General features: G+C 41.0%; 1 protein-coding gene across 1 annotated transcript in view; it reads right to left on the bottom strand.

Annotated features, from left to right (window-relative positions):
- Positions 1-23700, bottom strand: part of SLC12A2 (solute carrier family 12 member 2) — an 83079-nt gene that overhangs the window by 16685 nt on the left and 42694 nt on the right. The window contains exons 10-20 of the mRNA XM_048504363.1: positions 21483-21634; positions 17730-17837; positions 16483-16606; positions 15110-15211; positions 14574-14729; positions 13016-13115; positions 10207-10264; positions 9571-9636; positions 7985-8041; positions 6448-6596; positions 4157-4255 (exon numbers count right to left, since the gene is read on the bottom strand). Of these exons, the coding sequence (XP_048360320.1) occupies positions 4157-4255; positions 6448-6596; positions 7985-8041; positions 9571-9636; positions 10207-10264; positions 13016-13115; positions 14574-14729; positions 15110-15211; positions 16483-16606; positions 17730-17837; positions 21483-21634 (1171 nt within the window). The remainder of the gene's footprint in view (positions 1-4156; positions 4256-6447; positions 6597-7984; positions 8042-9570; positions 9637-10206; positions 10265-13015; positions 13116-14573; positions 14730-15109; positions 15212-16482; positions 16607-17729; positions 17838-21482; positions 21635-23700) is intronic.

Raw genomic sequence — 23700 nt, 5'->3', positions numbered from 1 at the left:
GTTATGGTGTCCACTGGGAGGAGGGGGAGTACTAAGATTTGGGTTTCCAATGTGGAGAATAAAGGGGTAAAAATGAAGTAAATATATATGAAGATGGGGAGGGGGGAGAAATACGTCTAAAGCCCGGTGGCGGTGGCCTGATATTGATACAGTAGGCCCGAGATGATCTGGGATATGCTTTCGTTTCACAACTTCTGACACTCCGAGCCTATCTCGAGAGCGAAGGATGGTGCAGGAGTTTCAAGGAGACACTCCGCTTAAAGTCCCCTGGTGTTGATCAATGCCAGGTCCATCAATAGCATAAAGACCTAGCCATACTCCGAAGATTTTCTTGGGGTTCAGCAGTGTGGACCTGGCAAGCTTGCTGTCCATTCGAAACCTGGAAGTGCGATGAGAGGCCCGAGACCGTTGCCTTAGGCGAAGGTCAGCGCCACCAAGGTTTCGGAAGTACCTCCACCAGTCCGCGAACCGAGGGCCGGGGGGGTGGGGGAGTGGCTTAATGTTCATCCGACTGATTCCTAATATTCCCTTCAGGGCTGCCTGAGTCTCCAGAGATTCCCACGGCATGGAATAGCCGGTCTTGAGTGGTTGGCCGTTTGGAGAGGTTGGCTGTTGTTCTTCTGGTGTACCCGATTAAGCCTAAGCGCCGGGAGACAGCCTGCCGCATACTGCTGGAGGTTGGTGGCAGACTGGCTGGGCGTTCGCGGTTCCCTAGACTTATTGTCTTGGGCGACTTCAATGTCGTAATGTCGGCGCTTACCGCCCTCGTGTGCAGCGGCTGTGGACCCTGAGTGTGCATCCCATGGCGACACTGGAGCCTCTCCCTTAGCAAATTCTGGCCCCACTCCGCCCCGAAAGTGACGGCCATAGGCTGGACCTAGTCTTTGGGTTGGAGATGCGATATGGTGCGGTGCATTATCCTCTGTATGCGACAGAGTGCCATGGTCCGACCATTCACGCCCTGAAGGTCTGGGTGGACTTGCCACAACTTAAGCATACCGCGTCTGAGGCGACGGGCCAATTTACATGCACCGCCCAGCGGAGACTTATGGATCCCACTTGGATTTCCTGAGATGCTCTGCGGGACCCTGAACCTGCCGGCACATTTTCGATGAGCAGGTGGAGGACTGGAACTCCGGCAATCTCCGATGCCATCCGAGGTTGTTGCTGGCGTCCTCGCCGGCGTCCTCTACGCCCCGTTCCTGTTTCATGGCGAAGCTCCATGGTATCACGGGTATCTGGGAGGCTCACGCTTCCAGATGGAAGACGGTAGCCTTAGGCGACTAGAAGGCGGAAATTATGGAGAAATCCTGGCATTGGCGAATTTCTCTTGAGCATCTTATAGGAGCGTTTATGAAAGCCTACAACAGAGATATGGCGGCGAAGAAGCCCGAAGAAGGAATATTCTTCTCCTCCTCTCTCGCATCTGCTAGCTCACGCGCCATGCTTACAATTATTTCGGTATAGTGGGTCTTTTAACCTCTTTATGAGGAAGGTTCTACAAACTATCAATTGGCTATTAGCTGTAAAGTAGGCATTTATGAGCTTTTACTTGAACAAAGAATCACGTCGATAAACTCCGCCATGACCAACTTCCCCTACATTGACTACAATGAGTGAGCTGGGAGGCTCCCTTGCCCGTCTTCTGGCCCTTGTTTTGGCCCAGTTCTCCCACCTGCTCTCTATGAAGCCGCCCAGATTGACAGGGCCCTGGCTGCTGTTAGAACCCTACCTACTTGTCCTCTGGATCCGTGCCCCTCCTGCAGCTTATTAAAACCTGCTGCAAGCCGTGATTCACGACCCCATCTGTTGAATATCAAAATCAATAGCTCCCTTCGGAGCAAGGAGTTTTCGGATGGGTTGAAGGAGGCAGTGGTCCGCCCACTCTTGAAGAAGACCATCATTAGATCCGGGGGGATCACAGCCGAATTACCACCGCCCGTCTCCGAATCTTTTCTGGATTTCTGGGGAAGGTAATTGAGAGGAAGTGGTGTTGGGAGCAGCTTCAGGGTTTCCTATGGATGACCGAACATCGAGGCTTTTCGACCCTTCCAGTCCGGCTTCCCTAGTTGCTGGGCATGCGGATGCCGGGAGAACAGCTCTTCACCAGCCATCACAGATGCAGGCTCCGGTATGCGAAGCTTGACCGAGGCGGATCAGGCGGCTGCGCTGGTTTATTGTTAAGAGCACTTACCAGCCAGCGTTTGATGTGGTCCGACCACGACATTTTGGCCCGGCCATACAGCCCATTTCCGGAGATGCGGGGCATTGTCCTGCTTCAATGGATTGTCTCCGGATTCACTCGGGACTGACCTTCCAGCTAAGTGTAATGGTCGCGGGGATCAAGCTACTCCCGGAATTGCCCACTTCATTGTGGTGCTTCCCAGCGGGCCTTCTTATCCCCAGCTATTATTTAACATCTATATCGACCACTTGCTCAGCTGGTGCGGAACTTTGGGCTCTGAAGTCTGATCATCATGGTATGCTGATGACACTCAGCTCATTCTGTTGATGGAGGGGGATTTCATCACGCCCCCTGCAGCTCTACAGCATTGTTTTGGAGGCCGTTGCTGGAACTGGGTTCTGCTGACAGAGCAGGCTGAAACTGAATCCATCGAAGGCGGAGATCCTTTGGCAACCCGCAGGGGGAGGGTGGAGGATTTCCAGCAGCGCCCGGGAGTGGGAAGGGCCATTTTGGCGCTGGCCTCCCTCGATCCGCCCGCAGTCTGGGGGTCCGCCTGGATCCGATCTCTTTCAATGGGGCCAGGTGGCCCTTGTAACGCCTTTGGGACTGCCTTTTTCACCAACCGTCCAGACCCGGCAGCTGGCCCCTTCACTCTCTCAGGCGGACCCTAGCCACGCAGTGATCACGCCTGCTTGGTCACCTCAGGTTAGACTGGTATGTTTCTGGCTCTAGCGGGCACTTCGCGCCGTTTGATTCGAGGAAACTGAGAGCTGGTCAGCATCGCGGCGGCAATGCTCCACCGGGAATGCCTTTTCGTGATCGTATCCGAAGCCTGTGTTGCTTTCCAGGCTGCGTTGGCTCCCCGAGTGGAATTCAGATCATCTTCAAGGTGTGGGTTTTGACCTTTGAAGGCCTTACGCTGCGGCCATGGGACCCTCGTTACCTGAGGGCCGCATTACCCATATGTCTCCTACAGGCCTCTGCGTTAGGCCGAGGAATGGGGTTGCTGGTGGTTCCTGGCCCTCAATGCGGATGGCCTCCCACGCGAGGAGCCAGGACCTTCCTACGACCCTGGCTCGGCCTGAGTGGAACACTCTCATCCAGCTGTCCGGGCCCTGGCGGACGCTTGAGTGAATTCGCATAGGAACCTGTAAGACTAAGTTGTTCCGCCGAGACCTTTGGAGTGTCCAGTTGGCAGAATTAAGCCCCCGCCCTCTGCTGTTTTGGCTCCTTGGGCTTTTGTTCACTATTTGCATACTTTATTTGTATATTGCTATTGCTGTGCAAGATGCGTTTGACGCTCCCTCTCTTTTGGAGAGTAGTTCCAAAGAATTGGAGCCTCACGGGGCCATCATCACCATCGTATTACTATTGTTGTTGTTTCTTGTCCAGCTTAGCCAAATGGTTTTAATTGACAATGGTTTTGGTTCGTATTTGGTCACTATCGTGACCCTTGTTATGTTTTGCATACATAGTGTTGTATACCGCCCAGAGCCCCTTGGGGATTGGGCGGCTTATAAATTTAATAAATAAATAAATAAATAAATAAAATAAGATACTCTAGGCTTGATCAGGATTGGACCTTTGCAGAATTTAAAATGGCTGAGTTTAACTTTACAACAGCTTCAGAACCGTGGATGCCATAATGTGTGGTTTGACCCTAAGCCTCACTTAATTCACTGAGTTTAGTTGTAAAGATAAAATGGTGAGGAGAACAATGTAAGCTCCTTTGGGTCCCCACTGTGGAGAACAGCAGGATGTAAACTGAAAATGAGGGGCAGTTAAGAGATACGTTGGCTGATGAGCAGGAAAGAGAGAAGAAAGCAGGGAAAGGTGAGAGGCTGTGAGAAAAGGGAAAATAACTGGATGAGGAAAACAGATGCATCATACAAGTCCTTGTGAATCCTCCCCCCTCCATGATATACTAAAATATGAATTCTAGAATTAATGTGAGTTTAAGGTTGCACTCACTGTAGTAAGTTGATGTAGATATCGACATCCCTCATGTCAGCTGACTGCCAATCTTTCTTAAATGGGCAATAGACGAAAGAGTGTTTGGCTACATTAAACTAGTACCGGCCTAATAATAAAACCACATTAAAAATATTTTTATGAAGCTTACTGGTAACTGGCTTCATTCTAAAGAACTATTTAGTTACTTGCAGAAAACTAAGAGATAAATTTACTGCTCTATCTTAAGTGAAGGCTTTCTAGAGCTTAAAGGAATGAAGATGAAAGTTTGGTCACGGAGGCTGTATGTGAGTAAAGGACAACATAATTGCTCTACTCATAACTATGGCTTTTTTCAGAAAGTTTGACAACTCTGGCTGTAATACAGATATAGTAATTACTAGAAAATGATACCACAAGATTTTAAAATCTGACCTATTAGACTAGTACGGGGGGGGGGTTAAGTTTAAAAATCCCCCCATGGGGGAGGACCTACATGTTTATTGCCTACGTATAAGTTCACGCCCTATCCATCTACCTCTATACAGGTCTGGCCTGCCAACATATAGCTCTCATCCCACTGCAGAAGAACAAATTTCAGAAGGTGGATTTGGGGTATATTTTATTTCCATAACAAGATCTCTCATCCTTGTTCTGGGCTTGCAGTGCACTTTCCCAGCACCCCTCAAAACTGTTCTCTTGATCCATTTAAAAAAAATCCAGGGGAGGGGGGGCCTTCCACATAAAATGATGGACACTGTAAATCCACTGTTGCCTCCTGGTCCTTCAATGCAGACTTTTTTAACTTCACTTTTAGCCAGACAAAAGGTGCAAGATCCATATCCCTTCCGTCCAGACTGGTTGGCATTTTGACTGGAGGGCATGTGTCACCCAGAAAATTCACTCACTGGATTTTATTTTGCCAACCATGGGCAACTTGACAGATATTTCAATCCGGAGAAACTTTCTAATCAGGACTGCATAACCTCCACTGGGGAAAATTCTCTAAATTCCCTCTTGCTTTATGCTTAATTAATGTGTGGGATGCAGGAGAGAGAAGAAAGGAGTAGTCATTTCCTCGAAACAATGGGGATATCAGAGCTTGCAGAGTTGTCTCTACTAGGAGAAAACAAATTTAAATGTGGCAGGAGCCCTAGGACACAAAACATCCTGGTGCCTTTTGGGATGTAATGATTTTGTACCCTATCTTCCTAATATAGAAGAACAAGGATTACCATTATGCCTCTCATGTATAAGTCCAGAATTTTTCAGCCACATTTTAATGCTGAAAAGAAGCTCCCCTCAACATATGCGGGTCATTAAATTTTGTGTCTGTTTTGCTTTTGCTTGACCAGCTTGAGAGTAGCAGTTTTTTTATGCTAAGCGGTACCAAGGAAAATTTCAGGAGTGCCCTCAAGATGACTCTCCAGATAGATACCAGCAAGGAGTTTTGGTTCAGGGGCCCAAAGGATTGGTTGGCGGACCCCCCAAGGGGTTACCCCAATTCCCATTGTTTCCAATACAGGGAGGCTATTATTAGATAGGGCTACCCGCACGAAGGTCCATAACTGGACCCTCGGAATACAACTTCACCAAACCTGGCTGGTCTCATCAGGAGAGGAATCTCTTTATGATACCAACCAGGTTTGGTGAAGTTTGGGTCCAGGAGATCCAAGAAGTTATGGGACCCTAAAGGGGATGCCCATCATCCCATTGTTTCAATGGAAACTAGTGAGTAGATTTTTCATTTCTGATAATATCCCTCTTAAAAGATCTAGAAGTTGGGTTACATTTTGGACATACACAGATGATGAGAGGAATCCAAGTTTGAAGATTTTTTAACTCTTAATGTTTAAGCGGGTTGCTGGTTGAGCTAAGGTTTGTATACAAAGTTGTATTTGATCTCATATTTGACACTTGTTGACCCTCTTTTTCCACTTACAGAGGAGCCAGTTTACTGTTTTTTCTTTGAAATAAATATTCAAAAACATTTTGCTGAACCTACACAGTCTACCTCCAATTTGATGCTGCATTTCGCACCTGAGAGCCTCCTTGAAGTCAATGAGTTTCCCAGTTTTTTGTGAAGTAAAATTAGGTGCCTCGACTTCTATATGCTTGGGTGGAAACTGCTACTACAGTATATCACCGGTGCCCTAGTTATGACTGCAAAAGTTACTGCACAATGTTAGCCCGATAATCTGCAGAAGAACAATTCAATAGTTTAGATGTGAACTGTGAAATCCAACTGAGAATTAATTATTCAAAACATAGTATTACATATCTTGGGAACATAAGTTCTCTTCTAACAGGTACTGCATACCTGCATTAAGTATTGTGCGCCATCTCTCAAATCTTCTGCATGTACTGGAGTATAGAAGGCTTTAATTTTGTTTTTAATTAGCCACCGCTGGAATCTGGACATGTCATTGGATAATTCTTTCATGGCTTGCCTGCGAGGACCCTTTTAAAAAAGTTATATAGTCCTATGCTCTAAAAGTTTCCGAGAAAATAACAGGTTTAAAATTCACTCGATAAGAATTGTCAGCAACAGATGCTCATTACACCTCCATAATTTAAATATAAATAAGATCACTTAGTTTAGAATCTACTTAGGACACTTCTATGTGAGAAGGTGGGAGTTTTGTGAATGGATATCTCAGATATTTAATTTTCAAGTGTGAAAGGGCCCATGCCTCCTCCTCACACTGATTTCTCAATTTGAATAGTCCTAGGGCGAATCCCCACTGAGAAAATGAATCTAGATACAACCAGCATTCAAAAGAATCGGCACCTTTTCATCGCATTTTCGTGCTCCCCACCACAGCTTCTGTCTAGCAAACTATCCTGGTTTGAGCAATTACAGTAGCAATTAGCAGCTTAATCCCACTATAGATTAGCGATCCCGAGCAGGACGATCGCTCAAGCTGACTACCTGATTGTAACTGTTGTGCATTAATGTTTGGGAATTTGTTTTTTTTTGCAAAAAAATTTGCAGGTGCCGATCATGCGATGCATGCACGGAGTTGACTTGGAGCAGAAATGGTGGAAGCTGACTTATTTAAGCAAGCTGCGTTTTCTGCAACCTTTCATGCCAATAGCAACTCGCATTCGGTCACTACTATTTAGTTCTACTTGCCTCATACTTTTAGTAAAGGTGAAGTTCGAGTGTCCATGTAATGCCCTCTGCAGTGAAAACATTTTTTTTTTTAAAGGCTGCGTGCACATGTGCACAGCCCATTCGCCAGTTGGATGGGAGGCTCCGCGTCACTCTCAATGGTGGGAGAATTCTTAATCCACTGCTCCCCTCCACTCGATCTGGATCCATCCACGGTATTGTTTTAGAAAGGTGTACATCCACCAGAGTCAGGTCTGGGAAGAGCCATGATAAAGGTGGACAGGAATCGTGCCAGGGCAAGTGATCGACGGAAGGCGTTGGCGAGGTTTTACCGCGAAACACTGGATATTTCCGTGGAGTATCTGTGTGTTTAATTATCCGAATTAATGGAATTTGGCCCAAGAACTGCCATTTTGCTTTGGTGGGGAGCCAAAACGGTGACTCTTCAGAGGAACTGTTTCGGAGTGAGAACTGGGATGGTGCGGGAGACCTTAGAAATTCCACTCCAGTCGTACTCCAGATCCTTATTTTTGGCAGTAGAATCATGGAACTGACTAGAAGGAAAATAGGTGGCTATTTTCAACATGCCCTGAAACTACTGTCCATCTGTTTTGCAACATCTTCCATGCTTTTAAAAAGTAATATGTATCAAAGGGATTTTAGCAGATACAACCTCCAGAATTTCCACACACCTCTCTATAGAAGTTTTACTCCTGATTTATGAGTTTGTTTACCTTTAGTGTTTGTTCAGTATTACCAGATTTATCTATGCTTTGAAGGTTCCTATACACCTTCAAGAATCAAGCACAAAATATAAATAATATTGAAGTGTATTTTCTTAATTACGTTTTGATCTTTAAAGAAGAGCTAGCAATGCTACAATACGTCCCGTTTCCAGCCAAGATATTCACTTTTTAAAGTAAGACTTATTTCCATGGGTTATTTGATCTTCTTGGACCTCTTCAAATCTTTTCTAATTTCTGCTATAAACTTTTATTGCATTTGTTTTAAATAACCTCCAAACATTCTGAACATATTCACCAACTCTTTAAACTTTTAAGAACAAGGTTTTGAAATAAAGCTCTTATCCACACAAATGAATTCTCCTACCGGTGAATTTCACGCTCATATATATATTTAGAATTCGGATCAAGTTGTGGCCTCTGCATCCAAAGCAGTTCAACAATGCTTGAATCAGTGCTATGTCTATTACAATTAAGTCAAGATTATTATGATTAAGTCATGACTAGCGTGACCTATGTAAAGGTATGCCAGTCTAATAGCCACTTGACGCACACGCTGACCTCCAGATCAAGAAATACCTCCACAGCCATTTTATCGCTATGTTAGAGAAGTCCATCAAATATATATTTGAATTCATTACAAATTGGCTATTATACAAAATTATTTTCTTTGATTCTATTTGTCTCAAGACGGAGAAACCAAGTTACTTTCTGAGTCAATTATGATTCTGTGGAAAAGTATTTTCTTTTATTTAATTTACTGGATTCTATGCTTACTGTCCTGTTCGGGATGATCCAGCCTAACCTGATCTCAGAAGCTAAGCAGATTCAAAACCAGTTAGATGGGAGATTATCAAAGAAATCCAGGAGTTTGCTACAGAGGGAGACGAGAACTGGTGTAGAACTACCTTTGAATGTCTCTTGCACCACAAAATCTACAGGGTTGCCCATAAGTTGGATGACAATCACTTTACTGACAATTTCACTTTATTGACACACTAAACAGCTCTACCCTCAATATGCTTTTGTCTTTTTATTCCTCTCCAAATGCCCAAATGTGCATTTTCTCCTACCACTCTCCAACTACTCTTTGGTCTCTTTATGTAGGTGTAATTTCTTTCTGCATGCTGGTTGAAAAAACACGCTCATATCCACAGAAGACATGCCGACGTTTACATCCTCATCTGAACAAAATGTCACCTTAAACCATAGATGTCAATCGGACTCCTGCTACCTTTCCCCAGAAGGTCAGCTGAAAGCAAATGTGCAAGCTTTAAGATCAACAGCCTGGTTATATTGCAGTTCAAGTGCAGCCTCGTTTTGTTCATAATTTTAGGTTGGTCAAAATGTTCTACAATGTCTAACAAATTTAAACCCTTGCACCAATACACGAACACATCCACACATTTGTACTCTTCTCTAATGCTGAATCATCTAAGTGGTTTCCCAGAAAGAAGGCGCAGGAAAAAGGTTAATGGAGTGGCTTTTTATAAAAGTAGAAAAAAATTATTCTGACTTTCATATGTATGTGACCTGATCCCATGTAACCCACCACATTTTTTTAGTGAGGCATGTACCTCAGAGTGATAAACAGTGCGGAACCGAGGAGTTGGAGGACCACTCTCATGACGAACTTTCGCGGCCTGGTTTATATTTAACAGATAAATAGAATATACATGTCATAAATTATCCAATCTAAGCTGTGTAGATTCCATCCATATAGCTACTCAAACTGCTTAACATACATGAATCTATCTCCCATGTACTATTTCAGAGGGCAAGGGGTCTCCACCCACTGATAATTGGTCTTGGAACTCCAGCAAAGATGCCATAAAGAAGTCACCACAGCACCAATAGTGCCTGCAAAGAGCCACGTACAATAGAAGGATGAACATATCACTCACTCAAAGAAGTATCATCAATCTAACAAAATCTCAAGAGAGGGTCTTTAGCATAGCATCTTTAAATGCTATATGAACTTTTATTTTGGTCAGCCTACCAATGCCCAGTACTGTTAACCTTTACAAAACTTATATTAAAACTTCTCGATGTAGTAAAGCACTTTTGAAAGTATTTCACGGTTTTGGGAACTTATAAACAACATGTTTGAGCTTCCATTTTTTTTAATGTTGGTGCTTTTAGTCTGTCATTTTACAGTAAATAGTAAAAGAACCACCTCATCAAGCTGGCTGCAAAAATTCAAGAGCTGCTACCTCTGATAAACTAGGCTGCCTCCTACGAGAACCTTTAATGGCTACTGCTCCAAAGAGGCTGGAACAGGAGACAGAAGAGATATGAAGTGTAGGTAATTTTCATCTCTCCCCAGCCCAATGTCACCGAGTAGCTATACTGGATGCATAGCACAAAAACTGTCACAAAGCTTATTCCGACTGATAGGAACAATAACAAGAACAATCAATGTTTGTTTTGTTGACTGTGTTCTGTAATGCTCTTGCTTTAGCATTAACATTTCTTAGCGATCCCTTTTAGTTTGGTTCAGATTCACCTGGGCCAGATTGTTGCACTAGAAACACTACAGAACAAGCCCACCTGCATTTTACCTGGCGATGGGGTCACTCAGCCAAATCGTCAGCAGCAAAGCTGGCACAGTGGCGGTTGGAACCAGATCTATACATGAAGCCAAGAGGGTACATTTTACTATGTCAAATTACTCCAGTCCACTTTCAATAGCTGCGATAACACAATGAGCGATCAGAGTTTGATACTTAAAAACATAAGAACAAACCAAGCTGGATCAGAACCATCTAGTCCAGCTCTCTGCGCTCACCTCGCAGTGGCCCACCAGCACTTTGGGGGAGCTCTCACATGCGGGGCGGTAGAAAGCAATGGCCTTCTATGGCTGTTGCTCCTGAGGCACCCTGGTCTGCTAAGGCATTTTGCAATCTCTCAGATCAAGGGAGGATCAAGATTGGATAGCCATGAATTGACGGCTTCTCCTCTGCCATAAAATCTGCTCCAAAGCCCTTTTTTTAAAGCTATCCGGGTTGAAATTGTTAGCCATCACAGAAGTAGTGAGGTAGAAAACAAACTGGAGCCCTAAGGCCAAAAGCCGGGATTAGATGCCCCAATGGCGGCATTACACCAACCTGCCATGCACCAAATTTTTTTTTTTTTGAACAAGGTCATTCAGGACCTATACAGTGGAGTACGGAATTTTTGTAGACATATGGCATGAGCTTTCAGTGTTATCAATAAATCGGGAGACTGTCCTTATACTTTACCCCAAGAGTTTGGTTGCCAGTTTGAATTCAGGTGGGAACAAAGTTATGGACCCTCATAAAGGGTGGCCCCCATCTCCCTAGCTCCCGTAGCATTGTAAGAATGGGGGGATGGGGCACCGCTTACTGAGAGGAGTTTAATAACGCTTTTGAACCAAGACTGGCATAAACCTGAGGGAATTTATCATTAATGCCAGTCTCTGAGTGGAGACCCTGAGCCAAATTTTGGTGCTGCTGTAACACCAGGGGTAGGGAACCTGCGTGACTCTCCGGATGTTCCAGGAACTACAATTCCCATCGGCCCCTATCAGCGTGGCCCGAATTGGTGGCCCATGCTGGCGAAGAAACTGATAAGGGAATGCTCGGTATCTGGAAAACACTGGCTATCTTAAGAAGGATTCTATATGCTACAAAACTGCGCCACCTACTGCAGGCCAAAAAACTGAGGAAACCACTAATAATACCCCAAAGCGAGACCCTGCATTTTGTACTTTACAGAGTTACGATGCCCTGGGCAGCTGCCCGCAACGCCCTGCCCTATGGGCATTGCGGCCCCTGGGCCATCACCGCCTATCTGTGGCGGCGTATTCAGAAAGAGCTACCAATCACCGCGTTGGTGTGAAGAGGTGTTTTCCTTTTGTGGTCCTGAATTCTTCCCCAGCATTTTCAATGAATGCCCCTGGACAAGTATTGTGAGAAAGAAAAATTTCTCTGTCAACGATTTTCCCAACCCGGCGTGCATAATTTTATAGACTTCGTCATATCCCCACTCAAAGGCGTCTCTCTCTCTCAATTAAAGAATTCCTAGCGGCTGCAGCCTCTCTTCGCGGAAGGTGGCAATCCCTCAATCATCCCCGTTTTTTATTCTCTGCACTTTTTTCTATCCTCTTTTGAGTATCCTTTTTTGGGAGATGTAGCGACCAAGGAATTGAACACAGTGCTCCAAGTGCGGTTAGCACCACTGCTATATAAGGGGCATGACAATCTCCATAGTTTGTATTATCCAGATTCCTTTCCTAATGATCCCCAGCATAGAGATTTGCTTGCTTTTCACAGCTGCCATGCACTGGAGTTGACATTCCCATGGAATTTATCAACTTCGAACACCCAACCCAAATCCCTTTCCTGGTCTGTGACTGGGCATTAGCACTTGAAAGCCCTGTAGCGTGTATGTACTGAAGTTTGGATTTTTTTTTGCCCTATGTGCATCACTTTACATTTTGCTACATTGAACTGCATTTGCCATTTCTTAGCCCACTCACCTAATTTATCAAGGTCCGCTTGGAGCTCTTCGCAATCCTTTGCGGTTCTTACCACCCTACATAATTTGGTATCATCCGCAAACTTGGCCACCACACTACCCACCCCTACTTCCAGGTCATTTATGAATAGGTTAAAGAGCACTGGTCCCAAAACGGATCCTTGGGGGACACCACTCCCTACATCTCTCCATTGCGAGAACTTCCCATTTACATCCACCCTTTGCTACCTGTTCCTCAACCAGTTTTTAATCCATAGAAGGACTCCCCGTCTTATTCCTTCATTGCTGAGTTTATAAAACATAAACTTATAAAACATAATGATGCAACTACTTTCAACACATGTTGAATTCTGTGTATAACTATTCAAACCATACTTTCAACATATCACTTTACAGTTGGGAATAGAACCTCCCTTTCAGAATGTGTGATCATTTCTGTTTCCACTGTTATGTTAGATGTTCCCTACAATATCTCAAGTTTACTTGTATTGCTCTAAAATGTATTTATCGATCTCAAGTTACCTGAAGTTTTTCACATGGTCTTCCACACCCGTAAGGCGAACAGCATGCTGCAGTGCATTTAGATAAGTCAAGGCTTGAGTTGAAGATCCCCAATTTACATCTATAAAAGGAAAGTTTGATGTTAAAAACAGAAGGAGTCCATTGAGGTAAAGTTTTGGTCTTTGCATATGGGGTCTACATGAAACTGCAGCAATTCTGTTCTTCTCACAAAGAGACATTTATTTATGGTTTGATTGATGGATACTGAACATGGAAAACACAATGTAACTTGAATAATTATTCACATATGTTGCACACTCTAACTTTTGAATAAGCAAAACTAACTATTGTTACTGAGAGATTAACACACTGGCACAAATTGTCCCCAGGGTTTTTCTCATGTCCCTTCTACCCTGTAGTGGTGGATAAATCACCAGACCCTGGCTGCTTAGCTCAGGGGCAGCCATCACTCCTTTAAGTATGCCTCAGCGCATGGAACTGGCTTGGCTGAATGAAATAAAAGCAGACCATACACCTTCCTGCTAGCTCAGCCCGAAGTCATGCTTTTGACTCTGGTGTTAGGATCCACTCAGAATTCAGCTTATTTCAGCCAAATGACAGCATAGTAGAGAATTCATCTGGGTGTAAAGGATTCAGCATAACTTTCTGGTACCTCGCCCCAGCTTCAAAAGCAGGCTGACCACTAAAAACCTGGCATCTTCACACTAGCAACTGTTGACAGGGTCAATCATAATGTAGATGCCTCTTGATAGCACTAGTTTTGGAGAAAGAGATAGGAACAGATTAAAGTGTTGTCATTTGGGTGCTGGCAGTCATTTTGGCTCTTTGGGGGTGGCAAAGTTAAGGAACACCGCCAAAGGCTTCTTCCCTTTTCTTATCCACACACCTATATAAATAGTTGTAAATAGATGTGAAGCTGGGAACTAAAATCTTTTGCTGTCTCAGTGTGTGGCTTAGTCATTTACTTCAAGTATACCATGCCCTTCTCTCCAGTGGGGACCCGACATGGTTTATATCAGTCTCCTCTCTTCCATTTTATCCTTGCAACACCCTCTCTGAGAGCTAAGTTAGACTTAGAGAGTGTGACTGGCCCAAGGTCACCCAACAAGCTTCCATGGCAAAGTGGGGATTTAAACCTGTATCCCCGCAGACCCAGATCGTAGTCCAAAACTCTAACTATTCCACCACACTGGCCTGAAGCACTGAAGCACTGGACCACTTAAACACCTTTCAAAATAGTTTTATTATTCCTTTTCTGATCTGTTACAGTGTTTCTTTCAATCAACACATGATACCTTCTGGTTTTTCTTGAGAAAACGTCTTCCAACCTCAACCCCCACCCCCACCCTGAACAACATATCTAATTCCCTGTATGAAGTTCACGTTAGCCTCAGTAAATTTCATTACCTAATTAACTTTTGGTTATGAAACAGGTTCCTGTCAACAGAGTTGAAAGGAAAAATATGCTATCATTACAAATCATATTAAACACTTTAAAAACATTGATGAAATCATTAATCCACTTCACTAACCAAGTGTCACCTACACAGGCACCCACCTGGCTTCTTGTAAGTTACATAAATGTAGAGTCCTAAAACGATGACATAAGTGAGAAGTGCTGCCCACCAGTTAATGACAAACATCACTATACAGCAAAGTATTGCTCCAACTAGGGACACCCACATGTTGTAGTACTTAAAAGCAGGACGCCAACCTATTCAAAAAGCAAACAGAATTAAGTGAATGAGCAGAAAGTTTCTCCTTTAGTGTGTTCTAGCAAGCTATAGAGCATTTTAATACCATTCAAATATGTAAATATATATGGGGCACTTTAGGGCTAAAGAATAGCATAAGTATTTTAAAAATACATATCAAGTTTCCACAAAAAAAATGGACAGACATCAGAGTCAGTGACAACAGGAGAATACTGATGTGCAGGTCTTTAGTTGGACAGTGGAATATAAAATATTGTTCTTTGTAGTCCAGTAACAGTTTGTGCTAGCACTTAGGTTTAATTTAAAGGAAATTTAAAAGGCACTTTTGCCTACATAGATTTGTTTCACATATATAAGAATAATGACATAAAATTCATACCTGGGGATTTTGCAAGGGAAGCATGGAACACTGAAAAGTTAATTAAGGCATAAGAGGCCAAGAAGAAGTTGGAGATAATTGGAGCAATAAGATTCAGTTCAGCTGTAAAGACAGGAAAATGCCATTGTACAGTTACTTCATCTACTAGGGTAAAACAGAAGGGGTTACATGTAGCTTTAATGTTAATTTTATGCTGCTATTTATATTTTATTTTGATTAAAATATATATTTCTTTACCTTTTTTTAAAACAACCTTGACAACTTTTTAACTGAGAGTTCTGGGCAAAAATATTTGAAATAAATTAAAGGTGAAACCATGGATAGTCTTTGCAATCACAAAAGGGAAACAAGACCTTGAGGGGCACAGCATCACCGACAGGACTTTCTCATCTTATAATTTTAATGTTTCATGTTCAGAGAAAGGGAATGCAGTTTATATCTTCTCCCCCAGTTCCATGGTCACAGAAGAAAACATAGCTAGAGATCACAAAATTTAATCTCATGAGCCCTGAAACTCTTATTGAGGAAATGGAAAGCAAAACATGTATTTGCACAGAATATGCAACAATAGTTACAAGTTAGCTACTCAGTTAATGGTTCTGCATAGTCCATGTATATGAGCTGAACAACCTGACCTACTAGGAAACAGGTGTAAAAGATAGAAATACAAAAATTTATTATTATTATTATTTCACTCTGTTTTGAGTCTCGAATATGGGAGAAAAATAGAACCAAATTATTTAAACACAACCCGATGTACAGTGTAAATGGGCTACACCATACACAACCAACAAGTCATAATTTTATACAACTAGAAACATATTATTTAATCGGAGCTTGACAATAGCCCTGTTCACAGAGTTATTGTAGTAAACACATAGTAAACACATGCACAATCCATGCATGTAGAGTGTACATTTGATTTTTCTTTATATCTTCACTGAGTAATTCTCATGTTACATTCAATACATGTACACTGTGATTTAAACTCCACAGTTGTCCAGGTACTGAGCCTTACTTTCAGCTGTCAAGTAAATGCACACTGGCTCTTACTAATAGGCATATGCAGGCACATGCACATTGTACATTCATTCACTGTAACATGTAAAAGGGGCTACTGAGGCTGTATTGGTCTGAATCTGAATTTGTCAAAAACATATATAGTAAAAAGTAAGTATACCATTGTACCACAGAATCCAGCATAAACTTTGTGTGGCTTGTTCATTGTCCTGAGCATTCTCACATGGTCAAGCCAGTGGTCTAACTGGCTGTCTGATTTCTAATATGGATAACATTCAATGCTTCTGAGAAATTCAACAGGAAAATTAAGCAAAATTCCTTTCTAGTAAAGAAAGCTCATGAATTAAACTTACCAATTAATATGAATCCAAGTCCAATCAAGAAGGTCAGAAGATACCCCCGTAAAGGTTCATTATTTTTTCCATAGCCCTTAGCAAACATGGAGAAGCCTGGGTAAATATTGTCTTTACACAGAGCCTAGGAGAAAAAAGATGACAGCAATTCAACAACAGTAGTACACCAAAGCAAATTATCAAATGTTTTCAGATCATTTTTCAGATGGCCTGTATATGTTGAGTGCAACTAGAGTGAAAACAGTACTAATTTTTCACATCACAAATTTATCCAATTGTTTTCTTCACTTTTGTGGGAAAATTATAAGCAGACAAGAAGAGACCAACAGTGTTCTGCCTAGTTAATTGTTCCATATTTAATGTAGAATTACATTTAATGTAGAATTAATAGGGAACTAGCAAGGCCTCACAGAGAGAAGATTACAATTCCCCACTCCCTCCGCTCTTGTTTCTCCTGGATCCTTCCCCAGAGGTAGCATCCATAATCCTGTCCTCCCTCCACTGTCCCCATCCCCATAAGCAGCTTTCCCTTTCACTGGCACACTTCCCGTTTCCTTCTGTCCTATCTACCTATCTTGTTCTGCTCCTCCCCCCCCGCATACTTTCTCTCTTTCTTTCTCCCTTGCATTATTCTTGTCCCATCCCATTTCCTGCTTTTCTTTTTCCGCTAAATCTTCCCCTTTATATTTTTGTTTGCTTCTTTTCTCGTTACTCTGTGCTCACACTGCGACCTTGTAGTATTTGTCAAGGATGTCTAGCAACCCTTCAAATTGCTGCCAAAACCTGACAATATAGTCTTTTTTACATCTCAATTTGATATTTTTCTTAAAGCAGACAGTGATTTTGTATTTTTGCTGATAGTTAACTTTTTTTTTGCAAACAGGGGACTTCTTACAAACATTTAGCAAATCCTATTCATTTCCGGATCTAATGTGCAGATTTTTAAAGTCCAATTCAGAAACAGATAGATAGATGAGTGTTTACAAGACCTCCTGAGATGCAGATTTGGGAAAATAACTAAGAAATCTAATTTTAATAGTATGTATTACTTCCAACTATCACAGTTAACAGCATACATAGATAGAGTGAGATTTATAAGTTGTCATCATTATCTGACACAATTTGGTTTTGGCCCTAAGACAACAGCTATCTTGAGAAACAATATATGATATGACCCTCAAATATACAACTTTTTCAAACACCATTTTTTAATTGCTTATTTCAAAACTCTGAAAACAACTTCTTACCTGGAAAATTTTAGGTGCACTGACAAGAGACGCTAACGCAGAAGAAAGAGTGGCAGAAAATATACCAGCTGAAATCAAAGGTGCAAATCCTGACACCATACTCATTACCTAGAAGTAGAACATGACTATAAGATATACAGATCTAAAATAAGCAGCTGCAGTATGAAATCAAGTTAAATAAAACCCTGTAGACAAACTTCAGTTAAGTTATATTGTCTATTTCATAAGCACATCCATTCCACATATCTCACCGCTACTCTGCTCCCCAAAAGATCTTGAAAATTGTATACATCTCCTCTTTGTAGACTTTGTCCATATGAAAGCAGATAATTCCAAACAGTTTAATAACTTTTACATATAATTAATTACAGCACAATGAGGTTATGAATTTTAATTTCTGTATATTCATTTATAGTAAGTAAGTTGAGCCGTTAAACTGATGTTCACTGACCTTCTGGTGGGAATAAATGTTGACTGATTTACTTCAGCTAGGTATTATAATTCAAAGAAAAAGTATGATGGACTGAATGATGGACTAAATACTGTCCTGGGCAACTCTAGCGTGATTTAGTGAATAACATTCCACACTGGGAGATCCAGGTCTAAATCCCCACTCTGAAATGAAGCTCACTGGATGACCTTGGGTCAGCATCATTTCATCTAATTGTTAAACTGTTTCAGACATTGGTTGACATGTTTTTCCACTGTTGATACTACATACAGGCGAACTTGGATTTATTGGAACCTGTGTCAGCTGACAAAAAAACTGCACTCCAAGCAGAAGACTCTTGGAAATAAGTTCATGCAGAAATTCAGAAAATGTTACAATAATACAATATAATACAATAAGACCTTTATTAGGCATGTCATATGTAAAGCATTACATTTCAACCTTGAGGTTCAAGTACAGGAATATAGAAATGCAAAGCTTATAGAAATATACTACTACATTCTTTAAAATCATTAAAATCAGGCTAGTTAAAATCAAATCAATTAGAAAGCTGTCCTCTTTCATTTATCACTTCAGCTTAAAAAAGTGGCAACTTTGTCAGTTCTCAGGAGAAAGATCATTCAGTAGATAGGATACCACATGGACCATTTTTTGCTTTGAGAAGCGGAAGTAAATAGATGTTATGTGGAATAGAATGAAATTGACAGTCCTGAAGAATGTGCTGGATTGAGTTCACTGAGTAATGCTGGAGTGCCTTGAAATCTTCCTGCCTTGACTTTAGAGGGAAAGGCATTAACCCTGGCAAGCATGAAAGCTCTACAATGTAAACAGTTATTGAGATTGTAGAAGTACTGTGCCATCTTACCACGATGGGTAACTAATTTCAGTGACTCAGGAGAGCATATGGGTGGCTGTAAGGGAAAAAGTTTTTGATATTCCAATCAAAAATTCTTTGTTTTAGCAATCTATAGTCCTCATATGAGGTTCAAACAATTCAATAAAAAAGCCTAGGGATTTAATTTTGGTTTCCAAATTTGATAGCAAGGAAGTACTGAGTGGATCATTTTTGAAGTGCAATAAAAGAGAGTTAGCATTTGCTCTGAAGAAAATTTTCAGCCAAAACCTGAAAAAGATGACTCAAGCTTTAGCTTCCACAAAATGCTGGCCCAATTCAGCATATATGACCATGTTAGGGACACATTTTGGGACTCCCAGTATTTTCCTAAAAAAGGTGGCCTGTACCCTCTCAATATCACTGTCAAATTCTTGTGTCTAAAGGGATGTTACATAAAGAAAGGAGGACAAAAATTTTGCTTAAAATATTTTGGCAACCGATACCATTTGATTTCCTTTTGCATAAAAACATTGTGTAATTGAGGTGGTTGAACATTTGGCTGATCTAATTATTTGGGCTTTGTGCTTTGTACAGTGTAAGCTGCACTAGAGTGTAATTCTGAGGTAATTAAATTCATTGACTTGTATAAGGGGATTGTTTTCAAGTGTCCATTTTTGGGGATTCCATATTTTGGAAAATACTAACATTTTTGATTTAGAATAGTTGATAGTAAGACAATTTGTTTTGCAATAATCATAAAAAGCACATAGGTATCTTAGAAGACCTACTCTAGTATATGAAAGAATGGTGGTATCATTGACATAGAGCAATAGAGCGGTATCCGTAGAACCTAATTTGGGGGATGGCCATCAACTTTTTTGAAAACAGAAGCTATTAAAAAGATGAGGGGCCAGGACACATCCTTATTTCACCCCGGTGGTGACTGGAATTTTAGAAGATAACTCTCCTTTATTTGAGAATTTCACTTGGCTATAATTGTCTATATGGATTTTTTTTATGAGGAACAACAGCCATGGATCCATCTTCATTGCCCCAAGTTTTTCCCACAGAATTCCCCCTTGGTGTGAATCAAAGGCACTTTTTAGATTCATATATTTATTTGCTAAGAAGGCAAGAAGAAAGCAGTGGTCTATAGTGGATTTGCCTTCAACAAATCCAATTTGTTCTTGTCCAATGATAGAGTTCGTGAAGATCCAAGACTTAAGAAGATAATCTAAACAGATGAAAAATTCTTGTTCTTTGAAAATCAAACTAAGAAAATCAATAATATCTAATTCAAATTATATTATGATACTTTGATATATCTTGGCTTAAGATAACATGTTGTTATATGTAATTCTAGCTGGAAGTCCTTTCTTTTCACCTTTTCTTTTCTTTTTTATATATGCATCAATGGCAAAATTGATGAAGTTTGTGAATAAGTGACCAATCAAGTATTTTAAGATAAATAGGAAGTATAGTATATGTACTGTTTTTTAAAAGAACACATAAAGTGGTATTGCTGAGATGATGTATATAAATTATCAATAACCTTTACCTTTCAGGGGAGGGCGGTATATAAATTAAATATACCATACCATTATACATTATACATTAGATTGAAAAAGGGATCGAAGGGAAACAGATAAATTAGCACATTATAAAATTGTGACTTGTCACATTCTAAAAATGATGTCAATACAACTTTTACTATGTGAGAAAAATTTGAGAAAATTGTAACAATAATAATTTATTAGTGTTTTTATATACTTTGAATTGTTATAACATATTAAGAAAAACCAATATTGGTAACTTTTTTATTTTTATATAATATTATATGTATAATTTTGCTTCTTACTCTCTAGAATTAACTGTAACTATGTGATGGTTTCTTTTCTTTTTTTCTGTATTGTTAATTTCTATGTATAAAAATAAAATCAAGTTACGAGATAAAATTGTGACATGAAATTGAAGGTGCATATTAACATACGGAGTGATACAAACATAATAGCAATAGGAAAAAACTGCGTGCAGTGACATTAACGAAGCAAGTGGCATCGTTCTCTATACATTTGAACTGCTGAACAGGTTTTGAAGACTTCCATCTTTCAAAAGCTTGTTTGACCAGAGATAATGCTGAAGTAAAAGCAGTGTGCACATCATAAGAAGCAATGCCAATCTTGCACATTTTCAGCTCTGCTAAAAACTTGTCTGTTCAATCTCACCAAATGTAAATATATAGTAGTTGCTGGGACTATATTTAAAAATGGTTCTGTCTGGAAAAAACCCCTAAGCTCAGATTCAACAATCTAAATATTATTAATAGAGGTCCACAAGCAGATGCCATGGAGAGACAGATCTGCTTTGCACAAAAAACTCTATTGCATGTTCCTACATTTATATCAAGCATGGAAACCATCGACAACCATAAATTTATACTGTCAAATTTAGAAAAGTCACTGCTCACCTGGAAGTTGTGCATTAGCCCATAATTGCACTTTATCTTTTCACAGGAAGAGAAGTCAAACTTCAGCTTGCAAGCTGCAGTAGTGCAATTTGTAAATTCATTGATCATTGTATCATTGATGTTCCCAGTTGCATCCCGCACAACACAAGAACCTAGAACAGAATATGCAATCAATTATCTTTAAATAGTGGAGCCTACTGCTTCATATTTGTCTTCACTAAATACTAAATACTTACTAAACATACATAGACACAAAATCTAATTTGAAATTTATAGCAAACTTAGGTTAAGACCCCAGTATTCACAGAGCTAGTTTTAGAATCATAACATTGTAACAGAACTGTAAAATAAAAGAATCACTCTTTTTTTTTGCACTAGGTAACATGTAAAATAAAATTGAAAAATACAAGTATCTTTAAGGTCACAAACTCTTGCTAGATGCAATAAATCTCAACTATCATAAAATTACTAGCCCTCACTGATAGAGATATGTAACATTAGTGTTATCAAGTACATAGGAAAGGCCCAAGTGTATAATATATTTGGATTACGAGAATTTTAAAGCCTGACACAAATTTGAGAGTACACCCGTATATATGCTTTCAGCGTTACAAGTCGAGTTTTTCGAAGCCTTTTAGGCTGAAAAAATGCCCCCTCAACTTATCACGTTAAGAGTCCCCAGCGAACCATGGCGAAGCGTACTCCACCGCAGGTGCGAGTGAAGCCTCGTCCCCCTCACTAATTCATGCTTTCTTTCTTGCAGGCTCTAAGTCTAAAGATTGGCTTCAGGGAAGCTGCCGCTTGGGGTAGCTTGTTTTCTTAAAAGGGCAATGCTCCAGCAGCTTCCCTGAAACCAAGCCTTAGACTTAGAGCCTGCAAGAAAGAAAGCATGAGTTAGTGAGGGGGACAAGGCATTCTCTGCTTCGCTTTCTCCTGCCTTCAGCCGCTTTCCCTCTCCCCAGACCCGTGCGCGCCCACCTCACCCCTCCTTAAAAAGCCTCCCAAAGGCTTCTGGGGCGCTCCTTTCCTCCAGCTGTGGCTCCTTTGCCGGCTCAGCACCCTGTCTCCTGACGGACCTTTCCCACCCTCAACTTATACACGAGTCAATAAAATTTCCCAGTTTTTTGAGGTAAAATTGGGGGCCTTGACTTATATGCGGGTCAACTTATACACGAGTATATACGATATTCATTTTACTTGAGGAAACATGAGTTAAAAATTTCTCACACTTTTAAAAATGCTTCAAATGGGGTCTGAAAACCAGAAACATACAAGGTTCAAAAAAATTAATAAGACAAATTCTGAGAAACTGAAAATTATATTCTAAAAAACATTGTTTACACATTTATAGGTAATATCTTTTCCTATTTATATACATCTTGTATGATGCTACAGCATGGTGAGCTACAAAGATTAACTGGTTTCTCACAGTTTATTTCGGCTATTTATATCTTACATCTCCCAAAGTTCAAGGCAGCTTGCTTGAACAAGCAGAAGACAATTATCTCAGTTGCTGAAATTCGCCTAGTTTGGGAACAGACTATACAATCTGCCATCTATGAGCAACTTGACTATTGTATTCTGGCAACACACAAAAAGCCTATCTGAAGTGTCTAATGAATTTGTAATAAACTTTCTAAGGATTTTAAGTTGCAAAAGGACAGTCAAACTTTCCTCTATAAAACAAGTGAAATGTAAAAGACTGAAATGCTTCCTCGATCTGTCATTCAACTGTGACCTGACATTGTTCATTTGCAAGTTGTCATGTCTAGTGAAATATGCAAATGCAGTAAAATCTGTTGAGACATTAGTTATACTAATAGGCTCCTCACTGTTGAAAAAAAGTTTTATTTTAGCATAAACATGGCTCCAACTTATTGAATGAAGCCACTGGTTGCCATCCAGGAGAGCGATTGGGGGGTGGTGGCAGGGGCAGTGAGGTGCCGGTCAGCCACATGGTACCCTTAAGACATAACTGTTGAGGGTCTGGCTGGCACACACAAAAGCTTACCATGTCATGAGGGGGAGGGGGAGTCACAGACTAGTGTGACCATAAAAGGCAGACCTGGCTGGCTACCACCTGCTAAGAGTTCTGCCACGCTGTGGCTTGCCCACACTCCCTCCCAGTGTTTGCATGTTGCTGAATATTGTGGGTTAACTGCAGTGTTTTTCTGTTACATTTGCCTTGTTTGTGGCTTGTGGGTTGGGCATTGGAATA

This window comes from Sphaerodactylus townsendi, linkage group LG07, assembly GCF_021028975.2.
Source record: "Sphaerodactylus townsendi isolate TG3544 linkage group LG07, MPM_Stown_v2.3, whole genome shotgun sequence".
NCBI lineage: Eukaryota > Metazoa > Chordata > Lepidosauria > Squamata > Sphaerodactylidae > Sphaerodactylus > Sphaerodactylus townsendi.
This window is presented reverse-complemented; position numbering and strand designations above follow the sequence as displayed.